The 17,509-nt window shown below is 45.6% G+C and overlaps 1 protein-coding gene across 2 annotated transcripts; it reads right to left on the reverse strand.

The window, feature by feature from the left end:
• Window positions 1-170: 170 nt before the first annotated feature.
• Window positions 171-17,465, reverse strand: LOC129847184 (ATPase family AAA domain-containing protein 5-like; the record flags this gene model as incomplete). 2 transcript variants are annotated; one of them, XM_055914993.1, is given in 22 exon segments in its annotated part: window positions 171-326; window positions 624-1,624; window positions 1,810-1,973; window positions 2,069-2,258; window positions 2,493-2,557; window positions 2,699-2,947; window positions 3,137-3,316; window positions 3,804-3,960; window positions 8,293-8,426; window positions 8,607-8,689; window positions 11,217-11,313; window positions 11,475-11,940; window positions 12,034-12,182; window positions 12,473-12,654; window positions 12,776-12,842; window positions 13,303-13,441; window positions 13,721-13,885; window positions 14,017-14,107; window positions 14,431-16,190; window positions 16,307-16,369; window positions 16,450-16,489; window positions 16,567-17,465. In XM_055914993.1, coding segments are annotated over 20 exon segments (5,546 nt in total), but the record flags the coding sequence as incomplete, so codon positions are not given.
• Between the last annotated feature and the right edge of the window lie 44 nt (window positions 17,466-17,509).

The following is a 17,509-nucleotide window of genomic DNA, read 5'->3' on the forward strand; positions in this document are numbered from 1 at the left end:
AGCAGCTTAGTCTCTAGGTATCAATCTATACTGAATGGAGAGCAGCTTAGTCTCTAGGTATCAATCTATACAGAATGAGACAGATTTGGGGTGGTTCAGAGCTGGGTGTCCCCCTAAAACCCTGTTTAACTCTAATCCTGATTTCCACATCCATAACCCTGACCTCTCACCTGCGTTTAACCTTGAACTGCTCCTTGAGCGTCTCTGATCGGCATATGGTCCGTAGGAAGGGAAGGAAGTCCAGGGCTGCAGCAGGTCTGTTACCCAGTGTCCCTGCCACTCGGCTGGGTAGAATGTCCATCACCTCCCTCCTCCTCTGGAGAACCCTGGAGGAACAACAGCAGCAAACAGGATAGGTTAGATTCCTTAAAATGCATTTAGTGACAACTTCTAATGTAAAAGGGGCTTAATACATAAATGTGTTCAATTTATTACCAAATTAAACTTTTCTTTGAGATGTTGAATACTAAAATGATACTCACTGATTAAATAAGTTATTAATACATGAATACAATATTTTACATATAAATTATAAATTCATAATACTTTTCATAGTAAGCAATACCCTGCCAACTGATCATTAGAAGCCATACAGTGAAGGAGAAACAGACAAGACGACTCACTTTGGTTCACAGGGGCTGTCCTGGGTGAGTCTGAAGCCCTGTCTGTGCGGGGCCACAGGGAGTGTGAGCTCGTTCACAGCCTCCTTCCCCAGTTCCCCCTCTAGACCCTGAGCTTTACCCCACGCCTCCTCCACCCCGGCCCTGCACCTCTGGAAGCTCAGAGCCTCCACAGCAGCCTGGATCTCCCCCGCTCTCTCCCCCTCCACCCAGCTCCCTCCATGGCACTCCTCCCTGGGCTCATCATTCATCCCGTCTTTAGTCTCGGCTCTCAGGCCGAACGTCCTGTGTGCGTGTCTGGCGCCACCTACAGGTGAGGTGTGGAGGCAAAGGGAGGAGTCCAGGAGGGACATGTGGTCGAGGAACTCTGCCAGGGAGCCCAGGCAGTGGGACACAGGCTCACTCTTCATCCTCTGCTCCGGGGTAAGCGGCACCCTCATCCTCACCGGGGCAGGGGCCTTCTCCTTTACCTCTTCCTCTCTAGCCTTCACAGATTCTAATTCAACCTTGTTGCTGGTAGAATCGTCCTGACTGTCCTCCCCTTCCATCTGTGTCTGAGGGGGGTTGGGAGGTGGTTTAGTGTGGAGGGAGAGGAAGGCGTCGTCGGAATCAGAGTCTGAGTGAAAGGGGTCCAGGTCCTCTCGGGTACCCAGCTGCTTCTTCTTCTTCATTCTAGAGGATACCTTCACCGGGCTCCCGTCTGTCTCTGACCCCTCTGCCACCTGCTGGAGCCTGGAGTGGGGCAGTGGATCAACCTCAGTCTGAGGTGGTAGATCAATCTCTGGCTTTATACTATTCATACTAGTGGCTATTTCCTGTGGATCAGCGCTGGACTCTTCCTGTGTCCGGTTGCTCACTTCCTGTGGCCACCTGTGGGTTGTGACAGTGAGGTGTGTGGTGGGTAGGGGAAGCAGGGCCTCCATGTTGGAGTAGAGCAGGTCCATTCCTCTCCTCTTGCTTGTGGTCAGCAGCTCCCAGCAACCTGGCTCCACTGTGAACTGGCTCTGAGGAGACAATAGATGGTGGTTAACCTTCAATACTTCCACACTAACTTACAGATAATAAAGTGACTCTGAGAAGGTGGTTTGACATAGGGATTGTAATTATGAGAGATCATACCACAAGAGACCGGTCTTGAGTGTCCTCTTAAGACAACAAGGAGGAAAGAGATGGACTTTTGACAACCAACCTTGAACAGATCCTGCATGTCCCTCTCTGGCTCCATGTTCAGCAGCCCCAGCATGCTCTCTGTGCAGCCTGTGTCACAGGGGGGCAGGGGTCCTGCTGGGGTCACCCCCTCACTCACCACAGAGCCACCTGCAGTTTCCTCTGTCTTTGGCTGGAGATGTGTCGCTGAATATGCAACATAAAAACAACATTTATCACCATCAGTATTAATTGGCAGCGTTGTTTATACAGTTATTCAGTGAACATTACTCTGTCCTCACCTATGGGGTCTGAGTCTGGGAGAGGACGGAATAGCTTCCGCCCCCCTGTGGAGCGGCTCCAGAACTGCAGGTGTAGAAGGCTCTGGCGGATGTCACAACCGTTCAGGTGTAGCAGAGAGGAGACGTCGCGGGCGTCCGTACGCATGTTCTCAGCCAGGCACAGCAGCTGCAGGTAGCTCCCCACATTCACCTGTATAGGAGAAAGAGAGGTGTTACAACCACACACACTCATGCACCTGTATGAAAGAGTTACACACTAACATACGCAAACGACAATACGAGTTTCCTATTATAAAATGAACATTCTTCCTGTGCAACTAGAAAGCATGCTTAAAATATACCTTCAACGTTACTTGAGTACATGACAACAACAAAACATCCAGCAAAAGAAAAAAATCGGTTTGTAGTTTATTGGTTTTCTTACCACTGAGGGGGTTTTGAAATGGATCTCCTCAAAGTAGCCATCAAACATGGTACTGAAGGTGGGATCTAGAAGAGAGAAACAGGTTCAACTCACAGTGCATGTCACCTTCTGGTCTGTGCTATTCATTTGACACAGTGTACAAACATACAACCATGAACCACAACTTAGTCTTCCCACCATGAAATGTGGATTGCTCCCCCACTCACCACTGGTGGTGAGGATCACCGGTCTCTTGGTGGTGGTCATGAACGTTTTGATGGCAGCCAGGAACCCAGAGTCGTCATCAAAGACGACATCCACCTCCTCAAAGAGAATGAGTGACGTGGCTGTCTTCCTGCTCTGCTCTTCACTGGAGGAGGAGGAGTCCTTGGTGTTGGCTGCTGCTGCTGGTCCGTTCTGAGGCTCTTCAGTCTTACTGGACCTCTCCTTGGCTTTACTGGTCTTCTTGGGAACAGCTGGAAGAGAATAACACTGATATTTAGTTCTGACGTCTGTATGCAGACTAGACTAGGGTTTATCCAAAATAGTAACTGAAGGGAATAAAGCTTCCCTGCTGTGTTTAATTTAGGGGCCTAGACTGTTTAACACCTGACTGACAGAAACCTCAAGCTAGGGAGGAAGAAGGACAAGTAATTCATTCTAACCGGTTGGTTGCTTCTGGTCTTGACTGGCACTGGCAGGTTCCTTGTTGGTGGGACCAGGTCGGCCCATTTTGAAGAAGTTGGCCAGGGAGGTGGGGGCCAGTCCTCCCCTCTTGGCTCCACGGGGGGACTGGGGGGGCTTCCTGGGGGAGGACACCACCCTTCGAGGAGAGTACACTTTCCCTGGGAGATGGACAGCAGAATCATCACCTGTCAACCTGGATCTTTAGAAATCCTACTTTATATACTATGGGTCACATAACTCAAGACACTGGCGGCTGGTAGCATAGCGGTTAAGACGGTTGGGCCAGTAACCGAAAGGTCGCTGGTTTGAATCCCAAGCCGACTAGGTGAACAATCTGTCTAGGAGTCCTTGAGCAAGGCATTTCATTCGAATTGTTCCTGCACTTATTGCTCTTGTAAGTCGCTCTGGATAAGAGCGTCTGCTAAATGACTAACATGTAAGTGTAAAATGAAACTGGCATGTAACCTGAAGATACCATAGATTTAGGCCAATGAGAGATGGTTCTCAGGTTTGTTACCCGTTTATCTCTTATAGATTTTTATCAGTGTCAAACTATCTACTTTCTATCAAAGCAGTCCTAAGAGATAATTTTGTTCAAAGAAACACTGGGCTGCAAGAAGAAAGGCAAACTTCTTCTAAACTTACGTGGTGAGGATCCAGGCCTGGCGGTGGAGCTACTGAAGTAGCACGGCTTATGGGCGTTGACCCCCTGGATGTCCACCTGGTGGGACTGGGTGGCCTCCCTCAGCTGGGACAGGATCTGACGGCCGCTCCGCTGGGACGACGCATTCACCTCAAACACCTGGAGAAGGATGACACAGATTAGACTTCCTGCCTTCAAAGTAGCATACATAGCTAATATATTACACAGACAGTTAAGACAGATGTTAAAAGATTTGAGGGCACCCAGCAGAATCCCACCCTGCATCCCTCTACTGGCTTGCCTTTAAAGCTAAGCAGGGTTGGTCCTGGTCGGTCCCTGGTTGGGAAACCAGATGCTGCTAGAAGTGGTGTTGGAAGACCAGTAAGAACCACTCTTTCCTTTGCCTAGTTAAATGAATGAATGAATGAATGAATGAAGCGCAACTCAGAGAAAATATTTATTGCATTTTCCTTTTCCAAATGGGCGGTAATTTAGAATGCATAAGATTCTGTATTTACGATAGAGTAGCTGCCTTCGGCCCGATAGAGACATCGCTTCTCCCTTTGTTCTTCAGTCTTCCCGCTCTTTCACTCAAACCCAGCCCACTTTCCTTTGGGTAACCAGCTGTCATATCTGTTCTGTCCGCTAGGGACGTTTTCCTTTATGACGTAATTTGTAATCAAGGTATGATTTATTCTGTGTATATGTAATTCTGTGTGATTTAGTTAGGCATTTAGTAAATAAATAATTAAACCCAATTTTGTATTGCTGATTCAACTTCTTAGCCAGGGTTCGTGAAGATAACCAAGAATTTACAACTTTCAGATGAGACTGAAATAAGGTGACGATTAATATTGACTGCTATTGATGTAAAATATTACTAGGTCTTTAAGAGTTTATTCGGAAGATAACAGCTCTATAAATATTATTTCGTGGTGCCCCTCCTCTCTAGCTAATTACATTTACATGATTAGCTCAATCAGGTAATATAAATTACGGAGAAAGTATTTTATAGAATAGCATGTCATAACACTTAATCCGGCATAGCAAAGACACAACACTTCCAAGGCAGTCATAGTCAATGAACTAATCACTGATCATAATCTTGATGTGATTGGCCTGACTGAAACATGTCGCAAGCCTGATGAATTTACTGTGTTAAATGAGGCCTCTCCTCCTGGTTACACTAGTGACCATATCCCCCACACATCCCGCAAAGGCGGAGGTGTTGCTACTCAATCACTTTTTATTGCTACTGTTAACAGGCCTCCTGGGCCGTATACAGTGTTCCTCACTGAGGCCCTATCGGACCTTGTAGTCATGGCAGATAATATTCTAATTGTGGGTGACTTTAATTGTCCTAGGTCAACACAGAACTGCCAGGACCTAGGATCAAATGGAGACACTCAAGTTGTTTAATCCTGTGTCTCCTGACACATTCATGAAAATAGTCATGACCTCTAAACCCTCAAGCTGCATACTGGACCCTATTCCAACTAAACTACATAAATCAAATCATTGCGCCAAATACAACAGGTGTAGACCTTACAGTGAAATGCTTACTTACAAGCCCCTAACCAACAATGCAGTTTAAAAAAATACAAATAAGAATAAGAAATAAAAGGAACAAGTAATTAAAGAGCAGCAGAAAAATAACAATAGCGAGACTATATACAAGGGGTACCGGTACTGAGTCAATGTGCAGGGGCACTGGTTAGTTGAGGTAATATGTACATGTAGGTAGAGTTATTAAAGTGACTATGCATAGATAATAACAGAGAGTAGCAGCGGTGTAAAAGAGGGGGTGGGCAGCCATTTGATTAGATGTTCAGGAGTCTTATGGCTTGGGGGTAGAAGCTGTTGAGAAGCCTCTTGAACCTATCCGTGGCGCTCCGATACCGCTTGCCATGTGGTAGCAGAGAGAACAGTCTATGACTATTGTGGCTGGAGTCTTTAACAATTCTTAGGGCCATCCTCTGACACCGCCTGGTATAGAGGTCATGGATGGCAGGAAGCTTTGCCCCAGTGATGTACTGGGCCGTACGCACTACCCTCTTTAGAGCCTTGCAGTCGGAGGCTAAGCAGTTGCCATACCAGGCAGTGATGCAACCAGTCAAGATGCCCTCGATGGTGCAGAAGTAAAGCGCTACTTCCTGTGCTTGGCCCTCCTATGTTGAACATAATAAATGGCTCACTATTTTATTTATTTATTTATTTTACCGTTATTTTACCAGGTAAGTTGACTGAGAACACGTTCTCATTTGCAGCAACGACCTGGGGAATAGTTACAGGGGAGAGGAGGGGGATGAATGAGCCAATTGTAAACTGGGGATTATTAGGTGACCATGATGGTTTGAGGGCCAGATTGGGAATTTAGCCAGGACACCGGGGTTAACACCCCTACTCTTACGATAAGTGCCATGGGATCTTTAATGACCTCAGAGAGTCAAGACACCCGTTTAACGTCCCATCCGAAAGACGGCACCCTACACAGGGCAGTGTCCCCAATCACTGCCCTGGGGCATTGGGATATTTCTTAGACCAGAGGAAAGAGTGCCTCCTACTGGCCCTCCAACACCCCTTCCAGCAGCATCTGGTCTCCCATCCAGGGACTGACCAGGACCAACCCTGCTTAGCTTCAGAAGCAAGCCAGCAGTGGTATGCAGGGTGGTATGCTGCTGGCCGGATGTATACCAAACTCACTAAAAGTGGCAGTAAAAAAGCCTCTTGAAAAAGCCAAACCTTGACTAAAAAAAAACTAAAATTGGTCTATATCGAATCTCCCATTCTTCTCAAACATTTTTGAAAAAGCTGTTGCACAGCAACTCATTGCCTTCCTGAAGATAAATAATGTATATGAAATGTATCAGTCTGGTCATTTACCACTCGTGAAGGTGGTAAATGACCTTTTAAATCAAGGCTCTGCATCGGCCCTCGTGCTCCTAGACCTTAGCGCTGCTTTTGACACCATCGATCACCACATTCTTTTGGAGAGATTGGAAACCCTAATTTGTCTAGGAGCAAAGATCTTATCTTTCGGAAAGATATCAGTTCGTCTCTGTGGATGGTTTGTCCTCTGACAAATCAATTGTAAGTTTCAGTGTTCCTCAAGGTTCTGTTTTAAGACCACTATTGTTTTCTGTATATATACACACACACACTACCTCTTGATGATGTAATTCGGAAACACAACGTAAACTTTCACTGCTATGAGGACGACTCACAACTGTACATTTCAATAAAACATGGTGAAGCCCCAAAATTGCCTACCCTGGAAGCCTGTGCTTCAGACATAAGGAATTGGGTGGCGGCAAATGTTTTACTTTCAAACAACACAGAGACGCTAGTTCTCAGTCCAAAGAAACAAAGATCTGCTGTTGGATAAAACTGAAGGACCTCAGCGTTACTGGGGACCTTGATCTCTTTTGACGAACATATCAATACTATTTCAAGGAAAGATTTGTTCCATCTTCGTAACATTGCAAAAACCAGAAACTTTTTTTGTCCAAAAATGCAGAAAAGCTAATCCATGTATTTGTCACTTCTAGATTAGACTACTGCAAAGCAGTACTCGCCAGCTACCCAGATAAATCACTAAATAAACTAAACACAGCTGCTAGAATCTTGACTAGAACACCAAATTTGATCATATTCCTCCAGTGCTAGCCTCTCTACACTGGCTTCCTGTTAAGGCAAGGGCTGATTTCAAGGTTTTACTGCTAACCTACAAAGTATTACATGGGCTTGCTCCTACCTCTCTCTCAGATTTGGTCCTGCCGTGCATACCTACACGTACGCTACGGTCACAAGACGCAGGCCTCCTTATTGTCCCTAGAATTTCGAAGCAAAGAGCTGGAGGTAGGGCTTTCTCCTATAGAGCTCAATTTTTATGGAATAGTCTGCCTATCCATGTGAGACACAGACTCGGTTTCGACCTTAAGGTCTTTATTGAAGACTCATCTCTTCAGTGGGACCTAGGATTGAGTGTAGTCTGGCCCAGGAGTGCGAAGGTGAAAGGCAAGGCACCAGACCGACCTTGTTGTCTCTGCCTGGCCAGCTCCCCTCTCTACACTGGGATTCTCTGCCTCTGCCTCAAATTCTCTCTTTCCATCTCTCCCTCCTGGAGGTCCTGAGCCCTTGGATTATGCCTCAGGACTACCTGGCCTGATGACTCCTGGCTGTCCCCAGTCCACCTGGTTGTGCTGCTGTTTTTCCTAGCCACCGTGCTTCTACATCTGCATTACTTGCCGTTTGGGGTTTTAGGCTGGGTTTCTGTAAAGCCCTTTGTGACATCAGCTGATGTAAAAAGGGCTTTATAAATACATTTGATTGATTGACTGATTCAGAGTGTAAAGTGAGTGCATTCAAATTTGTATGCAGAAACATCTTGATAAAAAAAAGACAAGGATTTTTAATAGAGAACAGTGGGTCACAAAGCATAAAAGGTTGGTGACCGCTGTGTTAGGCAAGTGGAGTGAAGAATGAACAGACCTTAAAGCCGAGTTCCTGGGCGCAGGCGTAGACGGCAGCGGTCTTGCCGACCCCCGTGGGACCAGTGATCAGCAGGGTGTTACACATAAAGTCTTCCCCCTCCTGAGAGTCCCCGTCTTCAGTGTCCCATGAGTCTGTGTGGCCAAGAGGGGAACATCAGGCTGTTTTAGGTTTACTCTGTGGTAACTTTGAAAAATAGTTACTTTTATATAAATGTGTTGGTGCTCAAACAGTCATAGTGCCATCTGAAAATACATGAGCAAAAGCTTAGAATAGAGGGCTCAGCCATGTTCCCCAAGGTGACCGTCTCTTACCATTGCTGTTATCCTCCTGTTTCTTTTCCTTCTGTTTCTTCCTCTCTTCCCGGTCAGCTCTGAGCTTCCATTCCCTCAGCCAACTGCAAACGGATTGGTTTATGCAAAATTACATGAAAGATTAATTGAACTAATGGCATGTAACACACAGGCTTTCAATAAAGCTCATAAAGCCATTGATTCACACCTTTTACATACACTAAGTATGTGGACACCCATAAAAAAAAATTGTGATTTGGCTATTTCAGCCACACCATTGCTGACAAGTGTATAAAAATCTAGCACACAGCCATGCAAACTTCCTAAACAAACATTAGTAGTAGAATGGCCTTATTGGAGAGCTCAGTGACTTTCAACGTGGCAGCATCATAGGATGCCACCTTTCCAACAAGTCAGTTTGTCAAATTTCTGCCCTGCTAGAGCTGCACTGGTCAACTCTAAGTGCTGTTATTGTAAAGTGGAAACGTCTAGGGGCAACAACGGCTAAGCCGCAAAGTGGTAGGCCACACAAGCTCACAGAACGGGACCGCGAGTGCTGAAGTGTGTCATGACTGTCCTGATCAGGTCAGGTTACAGGAGACTACAACCCTACAGATTATCTCTCACCCCTAACAGAGGAGGAGAGATCTAGGGGTATGAAGATGTGGGGGTTTTATGACCCCTCAAGCCCATGGTAAATCTTAGGCAACAGACAAATTTCCTTTGTCCTCTCACTATGGAAAACCAGCCTCAGAACATTAAACATGCAATAAATGAACTTTGGAACAATGGTTTCCGTCAGCCACAATGGTGGTAATGACGATAGATGGAATATGAAAATTAATGTGATTTTTGTTTTGTTATTAAAGGTTAAAGGATGACGTTATTACGAAAACATTGTAACTTTAAGAGTTTTCTTAGTATATGCTTGTTGTTTATACATTGTATGTTGTGTGGTAAATGTCCAAATCAAAGAGAATGTTTTGGTAAAGATTAAATGTGATGTCTAAAATTGGATTTGAGTCAAATCTAGACCTTGCCTTTTAACTTGGTACGCCCAGAGAATTGCCCTAAATGCGGTTACGCCCATTTCTGACCCGAGGGTATAAGACATGTGAGTTAAGAATTAACATATCAGACTAAGTGACCCGAGCTGCAGCAAGGTCTGAGTAGTCAACGAACTCAAAACGCAACACGAGGTTGAAGACAAAGGAACCTTATTCTATCCATGCTACGGAGGAGTAGCTATGTCTAAGCAGGTGAATTCATGCCGGACCACTCGACCTCCACTCCCCATCGAATCGTATCTACACTGTTTCATTCCTACACTGTGAGCCCTGAGCTACAGGGCTGGCTGTCCTCAGAAGAACCCTTTCAGACGAGGAATCAGACCACTAAGCAAAAAGGACACTGACATCGTGAGGACAACCAGAGAGTTGCATCAGAGAAGCGCGTCATTGAGAAGCCTAAACGGTCCACGTGGAGAATCTACGGAGACCTTCAACATGTAATTACATCATTATATTCTGACCCATTAGAGCAGCAGTTCGGGGCAAGGTCAAGGTTAAAATAAGCATAGCTGACAAGTGCACCCAAATGTATGTTTCTCTCGTGTACTTTCTCTCTCTTTGAAATCCCCAATTTGGGTAACAGTGTGCTGACGTTGCTTCCAGAGGCAGTTTGGAACTCGGTAGTGAGTGTTGCAACCGAGGACAGACAGATTTTTATGCACTTGTCGTGACGTTGTATTAGTTAATGTGATGACTGCTGCCCATCGAATGATTAAAGGTTTATAATTGCGTGATTAAATTAATCAAGCAATAAAACTAATTTTCCCATGGTGCCCCATGTTAGTTAATAATGGCTTGATTAATTTAATCACGCAATTATAAACCTTTAAATCATTCGATGGGCAGCAGTCATCACATTAACTAATACAACGTCACGACAAGTGCATAAAAATCTGTCTGTCCTCGGTTGCAACACTCACTACCGAGTTCCAAACTGCCCCTGGAAGCAACGTCAGCACAAGAACTGTTCGTCGGGAGCTTCATGAAAATGGGTTTCCATGGCCAAGCAGCCACACACAAGCCTAAGATCACCATGCACAATGCCAACGCTACCTGCCCGAATGCATAGAGCAAACTGTCAAGTTTGGTGGAGGAGGAATAAATGGTCTGGGGCTGTTTTCATGGTTTGGGCTAGGCCCCTTAGTTCCAGTGAAGGGAAATCTTAACAGCATACAATGATATTCTAGACGATTCTGTGCTTCCAACTTTGTGGCAACAGTTTGGGGAAAGCCTTTCCCTGTTTCAGCATGCCCCGTGCACAAAGCGAGGTCCACACAGAAATGTTTTGTTGAGATCGGTGTGGAAGAACTTGAGTGGCCTGCACAGAGCCCTGACTTCAACATCAAACACCTTTGGGAGGAATTGGAATGCCGACTGCATATTAATGCCCATATTAATGCCCATGATTTTGGAACGAGATGTTTGACGAGCAGGTGTCCACATACTTTTGGCCATGTACTGTATATCTGTAAAACCTGTGTAGAGCCAGCAGGGTGCCTAGTACACCTAGATACTGAGCTATTCAGTTGAGTCATTCAGTAGATACACCACAATCCCTTACCTGTGCAGCCTCCTCACTGAGGCAGTGTTGCCTATGACGTCATTGGAGTGCTGTGGTTGGTACTTCTCTGTCCACAACACATCCTCTTTTACGGAGTCTGGTGGAATAAAAAAAGCAGTTACTAAAGGCTATTCAAAAATTTATTTTGTAATGTTATGAAAAAGAAGCACATTTAAGAATCTAACTGAAAGGCCATGTTTCAGCTACGGCAAGATAAGAGGTTTTACAGAGAACTACATTTCTTATTTGCCCTCTTACCATCTTTGACAGAGTTGCTAGCCAGTGGCGAGTCCTCCAGGAGTAGCACAGGGTCCTTTAGGGAGGGGAGTGGTGTTTTCGTCTCCTCATTCTCCTGTTGCTTGCGCCTCCTCCCTCGCCCTCCCCTCCTGGGTGGCTCAGGTTCAGGGGAGATGGTGTCCCCGTCGATCACAATGATCTTCTCCTCCGTCCTCCTGGACCTCTGCTTCTTGGCCACCTTTCCCACGGCCCCCTCACCCCCTCTCTTCCTCTTTCCCCCCACAGGCTCTGTCGATGCTGGGGCACTGCTGGCGAGTTTGGTACTGGGGTCTGCCTCTGAAGCTGTGCATTCCTGGAGGTGGTCCGTCCGCCTCTTCAGGAAGCGTGTGAGAAACCGCTGGACGGGGAAAGAAGGGTTGGATGCACTGATCTCCCCCATTAGGAGCTTACGAATGGGCTCAGAGAAATCTTCTCGCCAGCCAGACCCCTGTTCAGAACAAATGATTGATTAACAAACAAAACTACACCAGTAAATATTACCGGTGAAATATGAAATGTATAAAATAATATTACAACATACCCTTTCAGTGTGGGCTCTGGAGGCTGGCTCAGTCTTACAGCAAGTGGAACTATCGTGGGATGGAAGCTGGTTTGATGGTAGACATCGAAGCTCCTTCAGGAAGTGTAAGCGAGGAGAAACAGGCCATGGTAGACTCCAGAGAGGACACTCTGTCAAAGGGCCAAGAAAAACATAATTAGATGGAGAACACAGAGGGAACACTTGAACAGGAAGTGCGCTGAAAAGGCTAAGGTTTCCAGTTCAAATCCCAGTTATGGCACACAAATTATTTAATAAAAACCTCAGTGCAGTGCACACTTATTATCTATCAGTTGCTTAAGACTTACATTCGTAAAAATGGCCGTTCAAAAAATCTAAACATCAGTGTGTGGCACCCATTATACAACTAATAAGAACACTTGGACGGAAGGGACAGAGCTAGCAAGGAGAAAAAACACACCCTGTGACGTCTGCAGCACGTGCACTACAGGCTGGAAGGAGGAGCAGGAGACTGCGTAGGCCTCATTGGTGGCAACGGTTTTGGCTATCTGCTTCTTGAAGGACTCTGGGAAGCCACTCTTCAGGAACTCTCTGCGGGCTCGGAACTGTTCATCATCCTGAGAGTTCTCTGAACCATCACGGCTATAAGGGGTAAGAGGCACAATATGGGTGTAAGGTCAAAGGTCTTGTTGAGGTCTGCAAAAAGTTTGAATATAGACCAAACTGTTATCGATAATAAGCTACAGGTCTGTAATAAGCTTACCTGCGATCATCAAAGATGGATATGACTGATGTCCTCGGTGCTTTTTTCCCAAGGAACATGGCAGCCACTTTGGAAGGTAAAAAAAAAGAAATAAACCATTCAAGTTAGTGTCCTTCTACACATACATATACCAAACATAAATCAAATCATAATCATACAGCAATTGGTGCTCAGCCCGTATAAGACAAGATTCATCAAGTATGTGTGCACAAAATCCAAATTACATTTAACAAATGTATTGCTTTAAATTGTTTAATAAAATGCTTAATTAACAATTAAGTACGGCTTAAGTACGGCTTAAAATTAAGTACGGCTTTCACCTTGTCACGCTACACAAATAATACACTTCACCTTCTCCTACAGGCGTTGAAAATAAATTGTGTAATGTCAAAAATTCTCTTTCTAAAAAATAACTACAGCCTGTGTATATCCTGTAGCCAGAACACTTCAGGGTGAGCAAATTATAGATTTCTATAATGATTTCTATAATCATGTTACGACTTATGTCAACAACAGTGATAAAGTACCTGCTGGATTATTGGCCTCCTTGCTGGCAGGTGCTTTTTTCCCCAATACATCATTTAGACTGCGTTTCTGAGCTTTGCCCTTCTCCTTGGCAGTCAGAGCAGAGCCATCCTGGATATCCTCCACACAAACCACTGAGTCCTGCACAAACAGTGGTTCGCAAAAATAAAGGGTTAGCGGGTTATCTATGAAACAAAGCCTTTCTGTACTTGTGCTTCGTCTCAGTTGGAGAAATGGACAGGAAAACAAGAGAGTCAGGTGGATTGAAAAGTACATGCATCATCTCTAATATGACAATTGTTATCAATGGAGCATGAATTGTACAGTACAACTACACACTGAGCGAGAGTAGAACATTTTCTCCCAAGTAAGGAAAAACCTACAATCTTTAACTGAAATGTCATTAGGACTGTAGTGTACCTCGTCTTCACTGTAGCTCTTCTTGACCGAGACCTGGCTCCGGGAGGAGCGTCGTAAAGACCTCTGACCCTCCTTATCCGCTGCTGCCTTTTTACTCTGCTGTATCTCCCGGGCTTTCTCCACCAACTTCTTTGCCTTTTTTCTCTTTTTGGATGCATTGGATTCCTGATGAAGAGGATTCAAATGGGTTTAAGAAGAAAAACTACAAGTGAAAGGAAAGTGTGTGCTGAATTATAGCTGCTAATTCAAAACATCCGTTTCATATTCCAAATGATAAAAACAGAGGCTATAATTACCTTAGTAGCTAGGGGACTGAGGATTTCAAAATCACTTCCACCCTCAGACTTTGATGCAGAGCTTTGGAAGACGACTCTGGTAAATTTCATCCTGAAGGTTCAAGGTAACAATAAAATGATAATAGTTTATGCCAAGGTAGTCGAAACAGCAAAAACAAATGAAATGCCCAAAATGTTAATTTTCAAACATATACAATGCAAACTAGATATTACAAAGTCAGCATGAAGCTAAAGCACTACTGTCGCTAGTAATGTATCGTCCTGCCTTTAAAACAGTGTCCAGACTAGGGACAGGCCTCCATTGTGGACGAGTCAATCTTTGTCCAAACCTATTGCCTCTCTGTTACTGACCAACAGGATGCACAAGCGAGACAATTAAAAACTATGCTTAAAGACATCTTGGCCATCCCTCACCTGATGGGACTTCCTGTCTTGTCTGGTGGACAGACCATCTGTGCTCTGAACACCCTGTGTCTGGACTTGTCTGACTTCGGGGTGGACATCTGGACCGGGCAGTCCTCGGTGACTGCTGCAACATCTTTCACTCTTTCTTTTTTTGTTTTCCTCACTGGGGTTACTGGATCAACAACAGGTGTCTGCCTGCAAGGGGCTTCTCTGGGGGACCTCCTGACTGTTGTTGATGTGGAGGTGGTGGGTTCTGCTTCAGGTTTAGCCTCAGTGTTGGACTTCTCTTTGGGTTTAGAATCAGTCTCCACATCGTCAGTCTCCATGGGAACATGGTCTTCTTGTGCCGCAGGTGAGGGAACTGACTCCTGCTCCAAGGCCTTCTTCCTCCCTCGTCTCTGCGGTTTCTTCTTAGCTGCATTTTTACCTGGCTGCTCCTCTGTTGGGGCAGCAGAGTGGTTCTCCTCCTCAGCGGCTTCCTCCCCAGCCTCCCCCAAGGCCTTGTCCACAGGCTGCTTCCCAGGACCCTTGCCGGGCTTGGCTGGCTGCTTGAAAGCACTCATGAACTGCTTTCGCTCAGTCTGGCTGCACTTGGGAGTGGATGATTCAGACTCAACGACACTGAGCTCCAGGTCCTCCTCCTGCAGGACCACGTTGGACTTCCTTTTTGGGGCATGCAGCAGCTCCGGTCTAGACTGGGGACAAGAAGAGGAAGCGGTCTTCACCACTACAGGTGCTAGGCTCCCCTCTTTTTCCCTGGAGAAGATGGAGGCCATCTTTTTCTCTGCAACCAGGACTGGCTCGTGGCCGGGGGAAATGGTGTGCACCTCAGCTTGGATGGTGAGGGTTCGAGGAGATATCTGCAGGGGACAAAGCTCATTGGCTTTGGGTACATCCAACGTGTCTTCTGGCTCCGGGTCGACTCCGCTTTTCTCCCCCACTTTCTCCTCTCCCTGGCCCCGAGTCTGCAGGAAGTCCTCAAAGGAGATGGTGACGGTGCTCCCGTTCAACTGAGACGCCTCACCCACGTTCACCTCGAAGCTTGCATCACACAAAGAGAGCTCAGCCTCCTGGACCTCGGGCACATACTCCCCCGTTTCCTTATCCTCCTGCTGCTTGGCTTTAGCCTTACTGACAGTCACCTTGTCTTTTCTAGGAATTTTAGGAGAACCGTCGCAACTTTCCTTTTTCTTTGCAGGAGCCCTTTTTTTAGAGTCCACCTTGGGATGATTGTCTTTTTGAGCCTTCTCAGGACATGCCGCGCCAGGGTCAATCTTACCACAGGTGTCTCCAGCCATGCCAGCATCAGCACTGAACTGGGCCAGCAGGGCAGCTGTGTCACTACCCAGGAAGCCACAGCTGCTGCTCACTACGTTGCCCTCTGACCCCTCACTGTCTCCTGGCCCCTCTAAGACCACACACTCCTCCGTCTCAGTGGAACCTGCATCAGCATCAGTCTCCTGTAACTGCCGGGCAACTTTGCTGGGCTTCCTGCCCTGTTTCTGAGGGGGCTTGGCTGGCAGCCTCACAGGGCTGTCTAGGCTGGCTGGTGATTCAGAGGGCTGGGGCCCCAGGCGGTTCTCCTTAGTCTGCTCTGGGGTACTACCTTTCTCTCTAACTGGTGTGGTCTTCCGGCTGAAGTAATCCATGATGTTGTTGGACCTGGGTGGGGAGAATGGTTTCTCCATGGGCTTGGGCACAGGGGAAAAGTAGTTTGTGATCATCTTGACAGGAGGAGCATGGGCATCTTTGCATGATCTCTTGCATGGCTGTAAAACAAGGTGAGATGATTACGCTCTCAATTATTAAAACTATGCAATGAAAAAAATAAATCCAATGCGTTGACACAGGCTAGTGTAGACAGATGGAATTTGGTTGCACATACCTGAGTTTCAAAATCTTCAATGACAGATGCCATAGCAACGACACCAGCCATAATTTCACTGACCTAAAATAATTAAATGGTTTTAGTTGCAGTGACTAACTAGTTGGTGCATTCTGGTTCAGTTAAGTACTTAGGTAACTTACCTACTAACTAGTAGTAGTCAGTTAACTTGAAAAGCAGCAACTGTAGATAGATAGCTAGTTAAGGGACAGATCAATGGTGAATGTGGTAGTCAGCGAAAACAAAAGAACACAACTTACCAGCTCTTCTCCTTGATCCCTCTAGAAGACACAACCTCTAAGCTACGCGAACTGTCATTGTGTGGCAAAGTTGATAGCTTGATAACTAACTGTCTGTCTAGGGAAATAAATATCTTAAAATAATATCTATCTATCTAGCTATATCCGACTATTGTTGGATGGCATGGCTAACGTTAGTTGGGAAATAGTCGGCTAGCAAGCTGCCCAAAACGCGTAACTAAACTACAACGAAGTTAACATGTAACTGCAAAGTAAATTCTAGATATTAAAGACGAATTAAAGACACATATAAGCAATAATTCCGTATATAGGGTACACTGGTAGTTTGGTTTCAGTCTTCCAAAAATCCCGCCTGACTCGTCTAGCCCAAAGGGCGCCAAATTGCCTTTCGCTTCAGCGTCACCAACTCCACCACTCACAGTGGCAGAACATGTACACGTCACGAACAGTTGTTGATGTTTTGACTGCAAGACTCCACCCCACGTGATATTGTTAAAAATAAGCAGTTCTGTTTCTAAACAAATACAGCAAAAGCAGATAAAAGATCAACCCACTGCTGTCTAGTTTTGAAATAAATGAGAGTGAAGTAGATGTTATTCGTTGCTTGTATTCGTGATGATCCATCAAGGTTTGCTAATAAATGTACTGCACAGGTGGAAATTATGACAGCTACTACAAATGCATACTCTGATCAGTGCACAGACCATAAACCGTATAGGCACAGACAGTCCCTGTCATTGGAAGATGTGAAGGTTATTTTGACTGCCTTTGACAAAAGTTATTTTCAAAATTGTCCGAAACGTTGGGGGTTGAAATTCATATTTTGTAATAAAGTGTCTTCAGATACTGTTAATATAACTTTATGTTTTTACATTATTTGTAGAAAAGTCATCTAAACCTTGTTCCCGCTCTCAGTGCTCCATCTCCGGTTGCTTTCCCCTCC

This window comes from Salvelinus fontinalis, unplaced genomic scaffold, assembly GCF_029448725.1.
Source record: "Salvelinus fontinalis isolate EN_2023a unplaced genomic scaffold, ASM2944872v1 scaffold_0752, whole genome shotgun sequence".
In the NCBI taxonomy this organism is placed as follows: Eukaryota; Metazoa; Chordata; class Actinopteri; order Salmoniformes; family Salmonidae; genus Salvelinus; species Salvelinus fontinalis.